The 15,784-nt window shown below is 39.9% G+C and overlaps 1 protein-coding gene and 1 long non-coding RNA gene across 5 annotated transcripts in view; one reads left to right on the forward strand and one right to left on the reverse strand.

Annotated features, from left to right (window-relative positions):
* The first annotated feature begins 2,883 nt into the window (after positions 1-2,883).
* Positions 2,884-15,784, forward strand: part of LOC123613150 (uncharacterized) — a 129,340-nt gene continuing 116,439 nt past the window's right edge. Inside the window, exons 1-2 of one of the 4 annotated variants that reach the window (XR_012510195.1) lie at positions 2,884-6,608; positions 7,391-7,511. Coding sequence is in view for 1 of the 4 variants with exons in the window: in XM_074373919.1 (XP_074230020.1) it covers positions 5,743-6,189 (447 nt within the window). In the remaining 3 variants the exon portion in view is untranslated. The remainder of the gene's footprint in view (positions 6,609-7,390; positions 7,512-15,784) is intronic. The other 3 variants (XR_012510193.1, XR_012510194.1, XM_074373919.1) reach the window with 3 other exon arrangements.
* LOC141579123 (uncharacterized) lies at positions 7,536-14,077 on the reverse strand. Its single transcript, XR_012510196.1, has 3 exons — positions 11,700-14,077; positions 10,355-10,528; positions 7,536-10,123 (listed from the first exon to the last, which is right to left on the reverse strand). It is a non-coding gene; the product is annotated as an uncharacterized LOC141579123 (long non-coding RNA).

Here is a 15,784-nt window from a genome sequence, read left to right on the forward strand (position 1 = left end):
GTAATAGAGTATGTGACCAAACCTTTTTATGTACTGAAGATTGAATTCTTTGGTAGATTTAGATATCTTTAGTTACCTTTCATCAATTTTTCAAGTAGAAAATCCTATCATCTGCAAGTAATATCTCATTGCAATGACCAGAAATTTCCTGATATAACATCTATATTTATGTTTGTGCCTCTCTATTTCTCTGTGTGACTCATCGCTCACATACACAGCCATATGTACATGTATATTTGTCAGCATGGCAAAATGATAAAAGTTGGGAGAATTTATGGGTATAAGATACCAGAGGATTTGTGAAATTCATATTGGAATCCTGTTATTGATGGGATTTTACCTTTGAGTTGATTGCTTATTTGGAATCAGGAGCTGAGAGTCTGAAAGGCTGACTATAAGGTGTCATGTAGGAGTTTTAGAACCCTGAAAGAATTTCAGAAGATTCTGAGGGCTATCAGAAAAAAAAAAGGAGTCCAGTTAGATAAAATTGAACATCCATTCATGATAAAAATTTTTACCAAAGTGAGGATATAGGGAACTGATCTCAACACAATAAAAGCTATTTATGACAAACCCACAGCCAACATAAAAGTTGAAAGCCTTCCTGCTAAACTCTGGAACAAGACAAGGACGTCCACGCTCACCACTTGTATTCAACATATTATTGGAAGTCCTAGTCATAGCAATCAGAAAAGAAAAAGAAATAAAAGAGATCCATATTGGAAGAGAAGAGGTAAAATTGTCACTATATGCAGATAACATGATAATATATAGAGAAAACTTGAAGGACTCCACATAAAAACTACTGGAGCTGATGACGAAATTTAGCAGGTTAGCAGGATACAAGATTAAGATACAGAAATCTATTGCATTTCTTTACACTAACAATGAAATATGAGAAAAAGAAAATTAACAAAATTCCTTTTAGAATTGCATCAAAAAAATAAAATACTTAGACATAAACCTGAGCAAGGAGGTGAAAGACTTATAGCTAATAAGTATAAAACATAGATCAAGGAAATTAAAGATGATTTAAAGAAATGGAAAGATGTTCTATGCTATTGGATTGGAAGAATTAATAGTGTTTAAATGGCCATACTGCTCAAAACAATCTACAGATGTAATTCAATCCCTATCAAATTATCCAGGATATGTTTTACAGAAGTAGAATGAATATTCCTAAAATTTACATGAAATCACACAAGACCCAAAATTGCCAAAGTAATACTGAAGAAAATAAAGGAAGCTGGAGGCATAACCCTCCCAGAATTCGGACAATACTACAAAGATACTGTAATCCAAACTGTATGATGCCTGGTACGAAAACAGACATATGGATCAATGGAACAGAATAGAGAGCCCAGAATTAAACTCACACATCTATGGTTAATTAATCTTCAACAAAGGAGGCAAGAATATACAATGGAGAAAAGACATCTCTTTGGCAAGTGGTGTTGTGGAAGCTGGACAGCAGCGTGTAAATCAGTGGAGTTAGAATACTCCCTCACACTATAGACAAAAATAAACTCAAATTGGCTAGAAGACTTATAAGACAGGACACCATAAATCTCCCAGAGTTGAACATTGGCAAAAGATTCCCTTACATAGATCATAGCAATGTTTTCCTAGGTCAGTCTCCCAAGGCAATAGAAATAAAAGCCAAAATAAACAAATGGGACCCAATTCAACTTACAAGCTTTTGCATAGCAAAGGAAACCATAAACAAAACAAAAAGACAACCTACAAACTGGGAGAAAATATTTGCAAACGATGCTACTGACAAAGGCTTAATTTCCAAAATATACAAAGAGCTCATAAAACTCAATAAAAAATAAACAACCCAATTGAAAATGGGCAGAAGCCCTAAGCAGATATTTCTCCAGTGAAGTCATACAAAGGCCAACAGGCACATGAAAAGATGCTCAATATTGCTAATTATGCAAGAAATGCAAATCAAAAGTACAATGAGGTATCGCCTCACACCAGTCAGAATGGCCATCATTAAAAAGTCCACAAATGATAAATGCTAGAGAGGGTATGGAGAAAAGGGAACCCTCTTACACTGCTGTTGGGGATGTAATTTGGTGCAGCCTTTATGGAAATCAAGATGCAGATTCCTTAAAAAACTAAAAATGGGCTTACCATAATATCCAGCAATTCTACTCCTGGGCGTATATTCAGAGGAAACTCTAATTTGAAAAGATACATGCACCTGAATGTCCACAGCAGCACTATTTACAACAGCCAAGACATGGAAGCCATCTAAATGTCCATCAACAGATGACTGGATAAAGAAAACATGGTATATATACACAATGGAATATATTCAGCAGTAACAAATGAAATCTTGCCACTTGTGACAACATGAATGGACCTTGAGGGTATTATGCTGAGTGAAATAAGTCACACACAAAAAAACAAATAGTGTATGATTTCACTCATATGTGGAATATAAAAACAAATAAATAAGTAAAGAAGTGAAGCCAAACAAAAACAAACACATAGATAAAGGGAACAGAATAGTGGTTACCAGAGGGGAAGGGGCAGGGGAGAGGGTGAAACGGGTAAAGGGGATCAACTGTATGGTGATATATGAAAACTAAATTCTTGGTGGTAAGCATGATGCAGTGTATACAAAAGTAGAAATACAACGTTGTACACATAAACATATTTGCATAATGTCAAATCAATGTTACTTCAATAAAACAAATTTTAAAATTTTTTAAATAAAAATTAATTTAAAAAATTTAAAAGATAATGATTGTTTTCCACATCACTCTAAGCCCTCTATCTTAATACACTTTTTTTTTAACATTTTTTATTGATTTATAATCATTTTACAATGTTGTGTCAAATTCCAGTGTTCGGCACAATTTTTCAGTTATTCATGGACATATACACACTCATTGTCACATTTTTTTCTCTGTGAGTTATCATGACATTTTGTGTATATTTCCCTGTGCTATACAGTGTAGTCTATTCTACAATTTTGAAATCCCCGTCTATCCCTTCCCACCCTCCACCCCCCTGGTAACCACAAGTCTGTATTCTCTGTCTGTGAGTCTATTTCTGTCCTTTATTTACGCTTTGTTTTTGTTTGTTTGTTTGTTTTTGTTTTTGTTTTTTTAGATTCCACATATGAGCGATCTCATATGGTATTTTTCTTTCTCTTTCTGGCTTACTTCACTTAGAATGACATTCTCCAGGAGCATCCATGTTGCTGCAAATGGCATTATGTTGTCGGTTTTTATGGCTGAGTAGTATTCCATTGTATAAATATACCACATCTTCTTTATCCAGTCACCTGTTGATGGACATTTAGGCTGTTTCCATGTTTTGGCTATTGTAAATAGTGCTGCTATGAACATTGGGGTGCAGGTGTCATCCTGAAGTAGATTTCCTTCTGGATACAAGCCCAGGAGTGGGATTCCTGGGTCATATGTTAAGTCTATTCCTAGTCTTTTGAGGAATCTCCACACTGTTTTCCATAGTGGCTGCACCAAACTGCATTCCCACCAGCCGTGTAGGAGGGTTCCCCTTTCTCCACAGCCTCTCCAGCATTTGTCATTTGTGGATTTTTGAATGACGGCCATTCTGACTGGTGTGAGGTGATACCTCATTGTAGTTTTGATTTGCATTTCTCTGATAATTAGTGATATTGAGCATTTTTTCATGTGCTTTTTGATCATTTGTATGTCTTCCTTGGAGAATTGCTTGTTTAGGTCTTCTGCCCATTTTTGGATTGGGTTGTTTATTTTTTTCTTATTGAGTCGTATGAGCTGCTTATATATTCTGGAGATCAAGCCTTTGTCGGTTTCACTTGCAAAAATTTTCTCCCATTCCGTAGGTTTTCTTCTTGTTTTATTTCTGGTTTCCTTTGCTGTGCAGAAGCTTGCAAGTTTCATTAGGTCCCATTTGTTTATTCTTGCTTTTATTTCTTCTAGGAGAAAATTTTTTAAATGTATGTCAGATAATGTTTTGCCTATGTTTTCCTCTAGGAGGTTTATTGTATCTTGTCTTATGTTTAAGTCTTTAATCCACTTTGAGTTGATTTTTGTATATGGTGTAAGGGAGTGTTCTAGCTTCATTGTTTTACATGCTGCTGTCCAGTTTTCCCAACACCATTTGCTGAAGAGACTGTCTTTATTCCAATGTATATTAATACACTTTTGACATAACAAAGTACTATAGAAATTCTTGCCCAATGAAGAAAGGTAATGAATGAACTATCCTTGTCACCATTATTACAGCCTTTTCCTTTCTTTAGTTTTATTTGTAGTGCCAGATAGTACAGGAAGATAAGTATGGGGAAGTACCCATTGGGTGACTATTTCCAAATAAATTTTGAGTAACATCAGCAAGATGGCATGTTGGTGGTTCCCAACTTCAGGCCACTTCACAGAAAGACCAACTAGCATCTATCTATAAGCAAAATGCCTCTGTGAAAAAATCACAGAACCCTGAAATGGAGCTGAAGCAACCACCTGAACCGCAAAAACTGAGAAAACCACATTAGAAAGGTAAGAGGAGTGGTTTCTCTTTGACTGGATTGCTCCTCCCTTAGACCAGCACAATGCTGCCTCCCCCTGGGCCTCCAGTTTCTCCAGTGGGAAAAAGAGCCCAAGGTGGACATCCAGCTTGCCTAGCATTACAGCACACTTTGAGAGTGCCACTTAGGTCTAGCCTCACAGGAGCACTGGAGGAGTCAGTGGGGCCAGAGAAACAGGCATCAGCTAGAGACAGAGGCAGAGTAGGACTCACAGGGCAGAGCATGCATGGATCTTGCCGGACCGGTTTCTGCAGCCTGAGCAAAGATCCCAGACAGCAGCTCTGCCCATCTGCAGAGCTGAGCCAGTGGCCCAGTCTGGGCAGGAAGGTCAGACAGCACTTCTGTCCAGTTTGGGTCCCCAGCCAACGGGCCCTCCACCTTAGAGCCCATTCTGCAGCCCCTATCTAACAGGGAAGAAAGGCAGCAGCCCTTTCTCAAGTGTGCCAAGGAACTGGGGAAGGCCATAGAACATGTATCACTGTGGAGGAAAATAAACAAGAGTGAATAAACCCAAGAAGAGGAAAGTGATTAGCACCCACTACTTTCCAGCCAGATTGTCCTGGTTCAGCTCCTGGCTCTCCCACTGAAAAGTTGTGTGATCTTGAACAAGCTATGTAACAGAGCATTCCCTTGGTTATTTGGTGAGAAAATGGGTATAATAACATGGTAGGCGGAATACAATCCTTACACTCTGCCCCCAACAGAGGCCTACATCCCAATATTAGGGACTTGTGAACCCGAAAGTATGTTAATTTACCCAGTAAAAAGGAAATTGCAGCTGTGATTAAGGATCACGCCATGGGTAGATTATATTCAATTACCCACACCTGGGCCCAATGTAGTAACAGCGCTTGTGAAGGGGCAATGGACGTGACTCCTTGGGAGGGGCTTGTGGGGACGGGAGGGGCGCGTGAGAAAGGGTGGGGCGCGTGAGAAAGGGAGGGGCGCGTGAGGAAGGGAGGGGCGCGTGAGGAGGGGAGGGGCTCGTGGGGACGGAAGGAGCGCGTGAGGAGGCGAGGGGCGCGTGAGGAGGCGAGGGGCGCGTGAGGAGGCGAGGGGCGCGTGAGGAGGCGAGGGGCGGAGCGGCGGTGGTTGGTCCGCGCATCCTCAGGGGGCGGGGCCGGCGTTACTGAGTAAGCGCTTTCCCGGGCTTTACCGCGGCGGCTGCTGCTCTAGGGTCAGCTGGTTCCTTAATGTTCTTCCCGGCGCTAACGACCGGGACCTCACTCTGGCTGGGAGCGACGGTAGGAACTGCCGAGGGGGCCGGTTCTTCCCTTCTCCCTCGCGGTCTTCGGTTCACCGCCACACCCGCCTCCTCAGCTCCCCGCCCTCAGCTCTGCACGCCTTCCCCGCTGCCATCTCTTCGCAGGCCGAGCCACACTGCCCGCCTCGCGCTGCAGGCTTGGAATCCTGGCTCGGAGCCACAGGGACCGGGTCCGCTCTCGTCCCCTCCTCAGGGCCGGACCGCCGGCGCCGCTGCTTACTCCCGGCGGTTCCTGGCCCAGCCGCCACCGCCACCACCACCGCCGCTGCCTTCCGTTAACGGGGCAAGGGCCCAGCCTCCCAGCACCAGGGGAGGCCTCCGCTGTGAGCGCAGCATAGTGCCCAGCCTGCCCCCTCGAGGTCCCTGCGGCTTCTAGGGTCCAGTAGGACTATGAACCTCTGTTCCAAACGCTTTGGTGATTTTCAGAAGAAACAAGCGGACGATGATTCCACTTGAAGTACGCGTAACAGCCAATCAGAGTTGTTTTCCGAAGAGACCACCTGTGACAAGAATACCTGGATAACCACGCCAACTCAGTCCCAGCCAGCAACCGCTTCCGACAGAACTGACTGTAACTTCAGTGAGTAAAGAGGACTGTGGGCCATGCACAGATGCAGCTCGTGTCTCGTTAATCCCACCAACCAAAAGATCCTGAGGTACAGAGTCACAGAATGAGAACGAGGCTTCGCCAGTGAACCGGTCACGACTACTGAATACTGAACGATGCGAGGAAACGAGCCGATCCACACAGAACAGCCGACGAGGTGCGGCAGGAATTGGGACGGTGCCGCTGCGGTAAGCATCTCCCCCAGTGGCATGATGGAGACTGTCCTTGACACCCTGGTGTAGCTTTGCAACTTATTCCTAAGAAGCTGAAGTCGTTCCTTCTCCTGAGTACCTCCCTGCAAGCTATACAGGTTTGGAGTTTGAGAAAATAGGAGTAGAGGATTCTTATTTCTTAACACCCTTTCTTTCCTCTCAATCGTACAAAAAAGGCAAAAACATTCCCACTGCTCGTACACGTATTTCTTTCAAATGTTGCATCCTCATTGCTTCCTGCTTTCAGTTTCTCCCCACTGCATATTCCTGTGATTTCTTCTCATTGATGACTTAATTAAAAATTAACCAAACCTGTGAAATTCTGGGATAGGTACCATAAAATTCAGAGGTTAGATTACTTTTGAATGATGTTCTTAGTAAGTATAAAAGGTGGAAGATTTCTCTTTCATATCCCTTTTAAATTAAAGTTTAAAACAGAAAGGGGGATAAAAAGATTTGCATCTCTAGTGGGAGGTATGATACTGAAGCAAGAGGTTTAGAGTGATGCAAAAAGGAGCCATCAACCAAGGAATGCTGGCAGCATCTTAAAGCTGAAACAGTCAGGGAAAGAAATAGATCCTCTTCCACAGCCTCCAGAAGGAAACAAGCTTGCTGACACCTTGATGGTAGCCCCACGAAACTGGTATCGAACTTTGGACCTCAGACCCGTAAAATAAGCTGTGTGGTTTTAAGCCACAGATCTTTGTGGTAATTTGCTACAGTGGTAATGGAAACTAATGCAAGAATAGTCCTCCTAGGTTTATGAACAAGATGAATGGAAAACATGCAGTGAGCCAAAAATAGCACAAGGAGATGAGAGATTGAGCCTCAAGAAGCTGATGATGGAGAGGAGATGACAATTTTCAGTACGGTATCAAGGTAGGCTATTTATTATCTTAGGGTTTTTCCTGGCATACTTTTAGAAAAGCAGCAAGTTGTAGAAAATATGTGTAGCATGAACCGAGGTTTTATAGAACCATATTAAATCCCTTTTGTAGGTGTGTGACTATAATATATATTAGATGTGAATGTATATCATGTACACGTATAACTATAGAGCTAAAGGTAATGTCTGTATACATATATTCTCTTTAAAATGCCTAACAAAGTATAAGGAGCTTCCATAGGAGAGGAGCTGGGAGAAGGGAAATGGGTGATGATACGTTTGGTTCTCACGATTGAAGTAGAAGTAAGGGGAAAAGATGACTGTAACTTGTGTATAAAACGTTCATTTGTCGAAGCTTTGGAGATAACATGAGGCTAATGATTTTGGAGCCCCAGCATCAAATAACCATTGCCCTTAGGTATAAACAGTGTGGTGGAGACTGAAAAAGAAGAATTGGTAATTCCTTCCAGGGATTTTGTTCTTGTTGGGGAGACACAGATAGCACTCAGAACACATGAAAGACAATAGGAAGGCACGTATTGATACTTCACTTTAAGTTGGAAACACAAAGCAGTAAAAATACCTCAATCTTTATTTTGTGTTCACAGTAACACCAAGGTAGGTGCATGAATTCTAATGCTTATGGAAAGTTGGGCATTGTCAGTGTCCTTTGGGTCAACCAGTGATTTCAGGGTAAATTTCTGTAAACTGGTGGTTGGGAATAAAAACAGGTCCACGCAGGCTAGCTCCTTTCCCAGACAGCTCCATTTTACTGTAAATGACAAATGAAGAGGTAAATCCTCCTGAACACTGAGTTGCTGTCAGAGAGAATATGCAGAAAATATTTGATAAATGGTCGGATGGGCAGATGCCTGGCTTGCTGGAAGGATAGTTGGATAAAATGGAGGAAAAGATGAAAGATGGGCTCACATACTATCCACCTAACATCTTATCTAAACAGGCACCCTTCAGTCAACAAATATTTATTGATTACCAGTTCTTTGCAAAGTATTTCTTTAAATATTTCCACATTATAACTGCTGTTTTGACATTTCAGTTTTCCATCAATATTTTTCTAAAAACACACCCACGCTGCTAGTTTCCTATTCCCAGTCTGATGTTCCATGATGGTTTTTTTTTTCATTATTTATAGTCTGTGTTCTCAGCTCTGACTCTTCATCAATATCCAACACACTGTTAAGTTTCTGATTTTATATTATGCTGTTCCTAATGGCTAAGATGTACCTCTCTGATATAGTTCATTCAGAACCTCAGTCAAATTATATCTCCTCTTTCAGTCTTTGTGATCTCTTCAGGCTATAGATTCTGTTCCCCTCTGGGTTTCCTCAGCATCATATTCACTCTTCCACTGAGTCAGGGATCACCTTGAGTCATAATCTTTGTTAGTTATTTTTCTTCCATGTTAAAATATGACTTCTTGAAGGAGGGCTTTGTCCTTCTTGTTGGTATTTACCGTGTCAGACCCAAGGCAGAAGTCAAAACCATAGAAAAAAAGAAAAGGAGTCCATGGCTCAGCACACACATTACCAGTGCGGAGTCCCAATATCCAAGATACAGGATGATGACTGGAGGAAGAGCAGGGTGCTCTGGAATCATGACAGGGTGTTCAGCTACATTCCCAGTGTTCCCCTGACCTCATGGTTATTTGGCGGAAGGTTCCAACATCCTTCCTCTAGAGCAGATGTCCTGCTCTTGTGGTTCAGTAGCTCCTTTAAAAAGTCCTGCCTTCTCTTGTCTCTGCCTCTTTTGGCGTACCTTCAATATCATTTCTGCTGTTATGGTGTTGCTTGCACCATTGTGTGTGTGTAGAGTACGAGAGAGTAAGAGGAAGCGTATATTTTTTTTCCCTCTACCGATACTCCACCCCTCTCCCCCAGAAGTCTGTACTTTCCTCTTTCACAGCCCTAGTTGTACTGGATTACAGGGATCACTTGCTTCCCTCACTGAAAAGTGAGCCCCTGTTGTGCCCATTCTGTGCTCGTGGATACTTGTAACCCCAGAGCTCAACTTGGAGAGTAAGGGATACCACACTGAAGATATTCAATGAAGTTACGAAGTTTTTACCTTTCTCATGGCAGATAGGGAAAGTCTAAACGAATTTTATGTTCTGAGGAGCTGTTGTATATTTCTGTGATGTGTCTAGACGAAGAAATTTAATCAACTCATACACTAGTTTTCTCAGTTTGGAACAAGTGGGTCAACTCTCAGAACCTCGGTGATCTGTCCCAATAATGAGGTTGCATATCAAGAAGTAGGGGCAGCGCATGGGCGTTAGGACTGGTGCTTCTGATTATGGACAAAGAGCAGAGTGGGCAGCCCCAGAGTGGGCACCATGTAAGTTGTATCTGATCTCAGAAAGGTATCTTGTTCCATGAAGTACTGAAGGAAATACATTTCTCTTGCCTGTCATTCTTCTCAAAATTGCCACTCTTATGCAGGGTCAGATACCTCTGGGTTGGGGGAATTCTTTGTCATCATGTAGCACGTAAGTCAGAAAAGTAAATATGGTTGTGCCTTGGAATGTGTTATGAAGAAGTCATGGAGCTGGAAGAAATGTTGCAACTCAGCCCATAGTTGAGGAAACCTAGGTCCAAAAAGAGCAGAGGCATTTTAAGCCAGACAAAGTAATAAACAGTGATGACTTTAAGGCCAGTGTCAGTGATCTTGTGAAAGTGGCCTCCCATAGCACTTTAAGTACTGAGTACACAGGTGCTTGGCTGCAAGACTTTCTGAATCCATTCTGCTTTCATCAAGCTTGAACACTGGTGACGGTACCCATCTGCTGCTTTATTTCATTACTTCAGGTTTCACTCACCTCATATGTGCTTTACAGTGGAAGGCTCTGTTGGCAACTGAAATGTCCAGAGTATCCATTCACAAGGCTCTTGTAAATAGAAGTCTGATGTAATTAAAAGACCTCTTCCTTGATCATGAGAGCAAGTACAATAACAAGTATGGAGTGTTTATCACTGCCATGTGATATGTTTCCCTAAATTAAAAAGTAAGGAGAAGATCTTTATTACAGACTGATCCTAGCTTAAAAACAGGAACGATGATAAAAATAGAAAAAAATGATGATTTTGCAACAAATCAGCTTAGGACCATCAATAAATGCTGAAACGGTTGGGTGAATGCTTTGGGTGTAGGATGCTCACAAGGCCTCAAAGTACTATGCCATAAATACTTAGTATTTATGTATTAAATAGCGGAACTTCTGCAATGGAGAGATCTGGGAGGTACCACTTTATTCAGTGAGGACTTTGACATGGCCAGTAATGATAAGTGACATTACTTGCCCCACCTCCCCAGTGAGATTCAGTAGGACACACATAGCACCTATGTAGTTCTCTTGCCAAAACCATAACTGGAATATAATCTCTAGAAAACAATCAAACATTTACATGCCTACTAGCCTGGACTCCAAAGAGGTAAATGTACTGAAAGGAAATAAAAAAATAAAGAGAACTATTCTGGATTACAGGAGACCAAAAGGAAAAGATAAGCAAATTATGTGCCTGTTCCTTCACTGGATAGTGAATTGCAAGGAAAAAAAAAAAAGATATAAAGGATATTCTAGGAACGTTAAAACTCTTTAAATACAGGTTGTATATTAGATGATATTGTATTAATAATAACTCCTGAGTGTGACTATTATTACTGTTATGTATGAGAAATTCATTGTTCTTGGCACATAGATAGTGATGTATTGAGGGATAGATAGATACATAGAATAGATAGTAGCACATTTCATACACACACATTAAAAATACGTACTTTTTTTTAATGTTTTTCAGATTCAAAATTTTTAAAATATAAAACTGGGAGAATATTCCATCCTCTAATTCTATCAGATAAAAGATGTATAATTTTGTTTTAAAAATTATTCTCTTCTATATTTTAAAAGAAGTAGTATGTGAGATTGTTAAGATACTATAAGAGATACATTTTCAACAAATGTTACTCCAGCAACAGGATAGTGAAAAAGAAAAACAGCGTGACCAGTACTCCATAGCAAAATAAAGTTAACCTGAAGTGGATCATTGCTCTGAATCTAAGGACTGAAATAATAAAACTTCTATAAAAGGATAAAGGTAAATCTTTGGGACTTTGTGTTAGCAGATGTTCTTTAGATAGGACACAAAAGCACAAATCAGCCTCACCTCATTGTAGAAAGTTGTTTTGGACAGGAATGTCACAGCAGAGGCTGGCAAACAACAGCTGTGGAAATCCACACTGCCACCTTTTTTTGTAAAGCCTATGATCCAAGAATGTTTAAAATGGAAAAAAATAAATAAGAATGATATATTATGACATGAAAATTTTATGAAATAGACATTTCAGTCTGGAATTTGATTTTTAGATTTTGAAAGTCTTGTGTGTTTTAAGCTAGGACCAGTTGGAAGATGACCACCATCATTCGTTTGCATGTACTCGTGACTGCTCTTGTGCTACAGTTCAGAATTGAGTTGTAATGACAGGGACTCCATGCATGGCCCTTAATGCTTAATATCTTTACTCTCTGTCCAAAAACAGTTTGTCTGTCCAACCATTATCTCCAGTTAGCTCGATGGCTCCATCCTGTGGTAGAAGAAATCATTTCTCTGATTAGTTAAGAGGGTACCATGAGCCCCCCAATATTGCTTATTTCTATACTGGACTGTACTATATAGAAGGAAGTGGGTCATCCCCTCAGATGGGGTCTCTAGACTCAGAGAGCAACAGGGACAATATGAGCCATTTGGAAGAAGGAGGAATGGTGGTGTGAGCAGATGCAATGTTCCCCTCAAGTAGGTCCCCAAATCTGATGTAGAGAATGGGACAGATGGGCAGTCCCTGTACGAATCCTCAGTCGATTTTCCGTTTCGTTAGTAATAAGAGGAGAAACAAGTGTGGTTAATTATTCCTGTGAGGTTCTATATTAAAAAGAGAAAAATCTTCTCCTGCTTGTGTCCTTTGGTGAAAAAGTAGTGGGCTTGAAGTCTTAACCTGTATCAAATCCATGACATCAGGGCAAGCCCCATTTCCTTTTAGTAAAGTCTCTATTGCATCTTCTCCACATGATGGCACTAGTAATTACAGCCTTAGCAATCTCTTTACTTTTTCCCCATGAAGATGTAATTTTTACTTACAGTATTTCTGATAGTTTTGGTAATAGTCCTGGCTTCAACTGGAATAGAGTAGCTTGTAGCGTAATCACCAGCAGGTCTGAAACTTTCCATGAGAAGGCATTGGAAATATGCTTAGACAGAAAGTTTTCTCAAGATTCCAGAGATGGGAAAATCTCAGGGAGGTAAATGAATGGCTGTGATTAATTTTAGACTGGGTTCATGTCCAAATCATAATCAGGGCAAGAGGTATTACATAATTCTGACTTCCTGGTGGGAAAGGGATGAACCCTTTCTGGAAGAAGACAAACATCATCTGCAGCTCTGCATTTGTTCGAATATAATGATTGATATTTAACCAAAAGTTATTAGGCATTTCAAAGATAACTAAGTGACCACAGGGAGAACAACAGTGCAGGGGAAGACAGTGAAAACAGACTCACTTTCTGGAACATTTCTCACCTAATTTTATAAGGGCAGCGTTACCTTGATATGATAAACCTAACAAAAATTTTGAGGAAGAAAATTTGTAGACCCAAAATCCTGATGAATATAAAGAGATAAGTCCTGAGCCAACTGTAGCACATCAAATGCAGTTCTGTATTATACTTAAAGTAGGCGTATTTAGTGGCGAAAATAAGGCCGTTATATATACCATACCTGTAGACGCAGGGAATCAATTTGATAAATTTGTACACACATTCATGAAATAAAATCATATCAAAATAAGAGAAGAGGGCACACTTTCCAAATCTGATTGAGTATAGCTACCAAAATGTTCTTAAAACATCAAACTCAAAGTGAGGTGTTAAATCTTCAAATCCTCCTGATGATATGAAATGAAAGAAGGATATTCACAGTCATGGAATCCATTCAGCACTATCGGGGGATGTCTAGGAGTGCATAATGCAAGAAAGAAAAACAAAACTTGGAAAATAATAAATAAAGCAAATGTTGACCGTATGTACAGGATAATGTACATAGAAATTCCAAATGAATCTCTGGAAAAAATATTACTGATGATTATTAACTTAACAAGGTTGCTACATATATCACCCCACTTATCAAATCATTTATACTTCCATATACAAAATATAAGAAATGGAAGCGGCATTTAAAATTTTTATAATAAGAAAAATGATGTTACTTAGGAAAACCTGGCTAAAGTTTTGCAAGCCATTGGAGTGAGAAGGGAAATTACTGAGAAAATTAAAGAGAGCCTCCTACCCGCCCCATAATCAGGAGAATATACTGTATCTATGAATTGAAAGATTCAATATGTCAAGATGTCAGTTCTTTCCAAATTGATCTGTAGATGTCATGTCACCCTGATAAGAATCCTAGCAGAGTGTTTTGGGAACTTGACAAAATGATACTCATGTTCATTGGAAACATATACAGGTAATGAGAGCTAATATTAAAGAAGCAGAACACATTTGAAAGACTTACAGTGCTGGCTATGAAAAGCATTATATACTATTAAGCCCTATATCTCAAACAGAAAGCAATGGAAATTCCAGCAATTTGCCACGTGTATTATTTTTGCATTTCATTCATCTTGTGTTGATAGAGGATTGAAACCATACTGTGAAAATGGGAACTTTAAGAGCACTGAGGTCAGTTTAAGAGAAACAGATCTTACCTTGGAAGTGTGACAGTTTCTGAATTTAATGTGTCAGGTCACTCCATGGGACAGGTTGGTGGGGAGGAGGTCATGTATCTCTGGGTGTCGTGGACCATTGCATCCACGTAAGGCAAGCAGCTCCTATGCTGTGTGCAGGGGCTCCAGTGTTTGCCACCCACACAGTCAGTCTCTTCCTGGACTTGGGCTAATACACAAGTAACAACAGCTGGAAATGGTGAAAAGGTCACATTTGCCATAGCAGTTCAGAGATATATGAAAAATTAGGAAGGTGTCCCAAAATAATTATAAATGAAAGTTGTATGCCGAGAAGTACAACAAGGGAAATAGAGAGACTGCCATAGTATAGTTACCTGTGTCTCTCTTACAGGCTAGGCATTAAGATACATCTGTATATATGTATATATTTGCATACAAAATAATTAATGCAAATAGAAATTTGGTATGTCTCAAAATATAAACAGAACTTAATAAAATCAAGAAATTACTATCCTTGCAGAAAGAAAAGCAAATCAAATATTAATCTTATACTAAAATAATTTATGGATTTAAATTCTAATGGGTGTATATGTGTGTGTTTTTATATGTTTGTGCGTGTGTGTTGCGCACACGATTTGCAGTGGTACAGTCTTCATCTTCCAGTTCCACAAAGGAGCACAGTGTGGTCACTTTGAACTTTTAGTAGTTTCTTCTGAAATTTATGTTCATTTTTCTAAAGAATGACTTTGTTTCTATATCTTACTTGTCCATTTTAGATATTATCTAGTGACATCCTGGTATAAGAGTTGAAGATTTACATCTCCATCTCTAACTCCTACTAAATAGACACAGACAGAGACACACACACACACACACTTCCCTTCCATTTTTCTCAGTACATTTACAACAGTTTTTGCTTCTCTCAATATACATTTGTAATCAATCTGACTGCATACCTACTGTTTCCTGGTACTTTTTTGGATTTAATTATATGTCTCTCTAGTTCAATTTGTAATTTACTATATCTTGGTTTCGAATTATTTCCTAAAACTCAGGGAGATGTTTAAAAGTACTACTCACAGTAATTTCCTTGCTGTTGAGAAGCCTGAGATGAGTAACATTTCTCATTTGTTCTTGGTGTCTCCCATGTCATGTTCTTCATAAGGCACGCCCACTTTGAAATGAATGCTTTCTAGGCCAGGTGCCCAGAACCCTCCCTGATACTCCCCTTCTTCTACCTGGGGTCTCCGAAGGCTGGACACCATGAGTACCTCTGACTTGGTTTCAGATTTGGATGAGAAAGGGAAAATTGGGTGAAATTTTTTCCCATAGCGCTGCTTCTGAAAATACGTCTTTTTTTTTTTTTTACATCAATGCACAAGATGATGCTTGTCATTGAGAATTCTGATACTATTCTGTATCCTAATCCTTATATATGACCTGACTTCTCTCTCAGAAAGTTTTATGATTTTCTCTTTAATCCTGATGTTCTAAAATTCCATGACCCTGAATCTTGGGG

This window comes from Camelus bactrianus, chromosome 11, assembly GCF_048773025.1.
Source record: "Camelus bactrianus isolate YW-2024 breed Bactrian camel chromosome 11, ASM4877302v1, whole genome shotgun sequence".
NCBI classification, from domain to species: Eukaryota; Metazoa; Chordata; class Mammalia; order Artiodactyla; family Camelidae; genus Camelus; species Camelus bactrianus.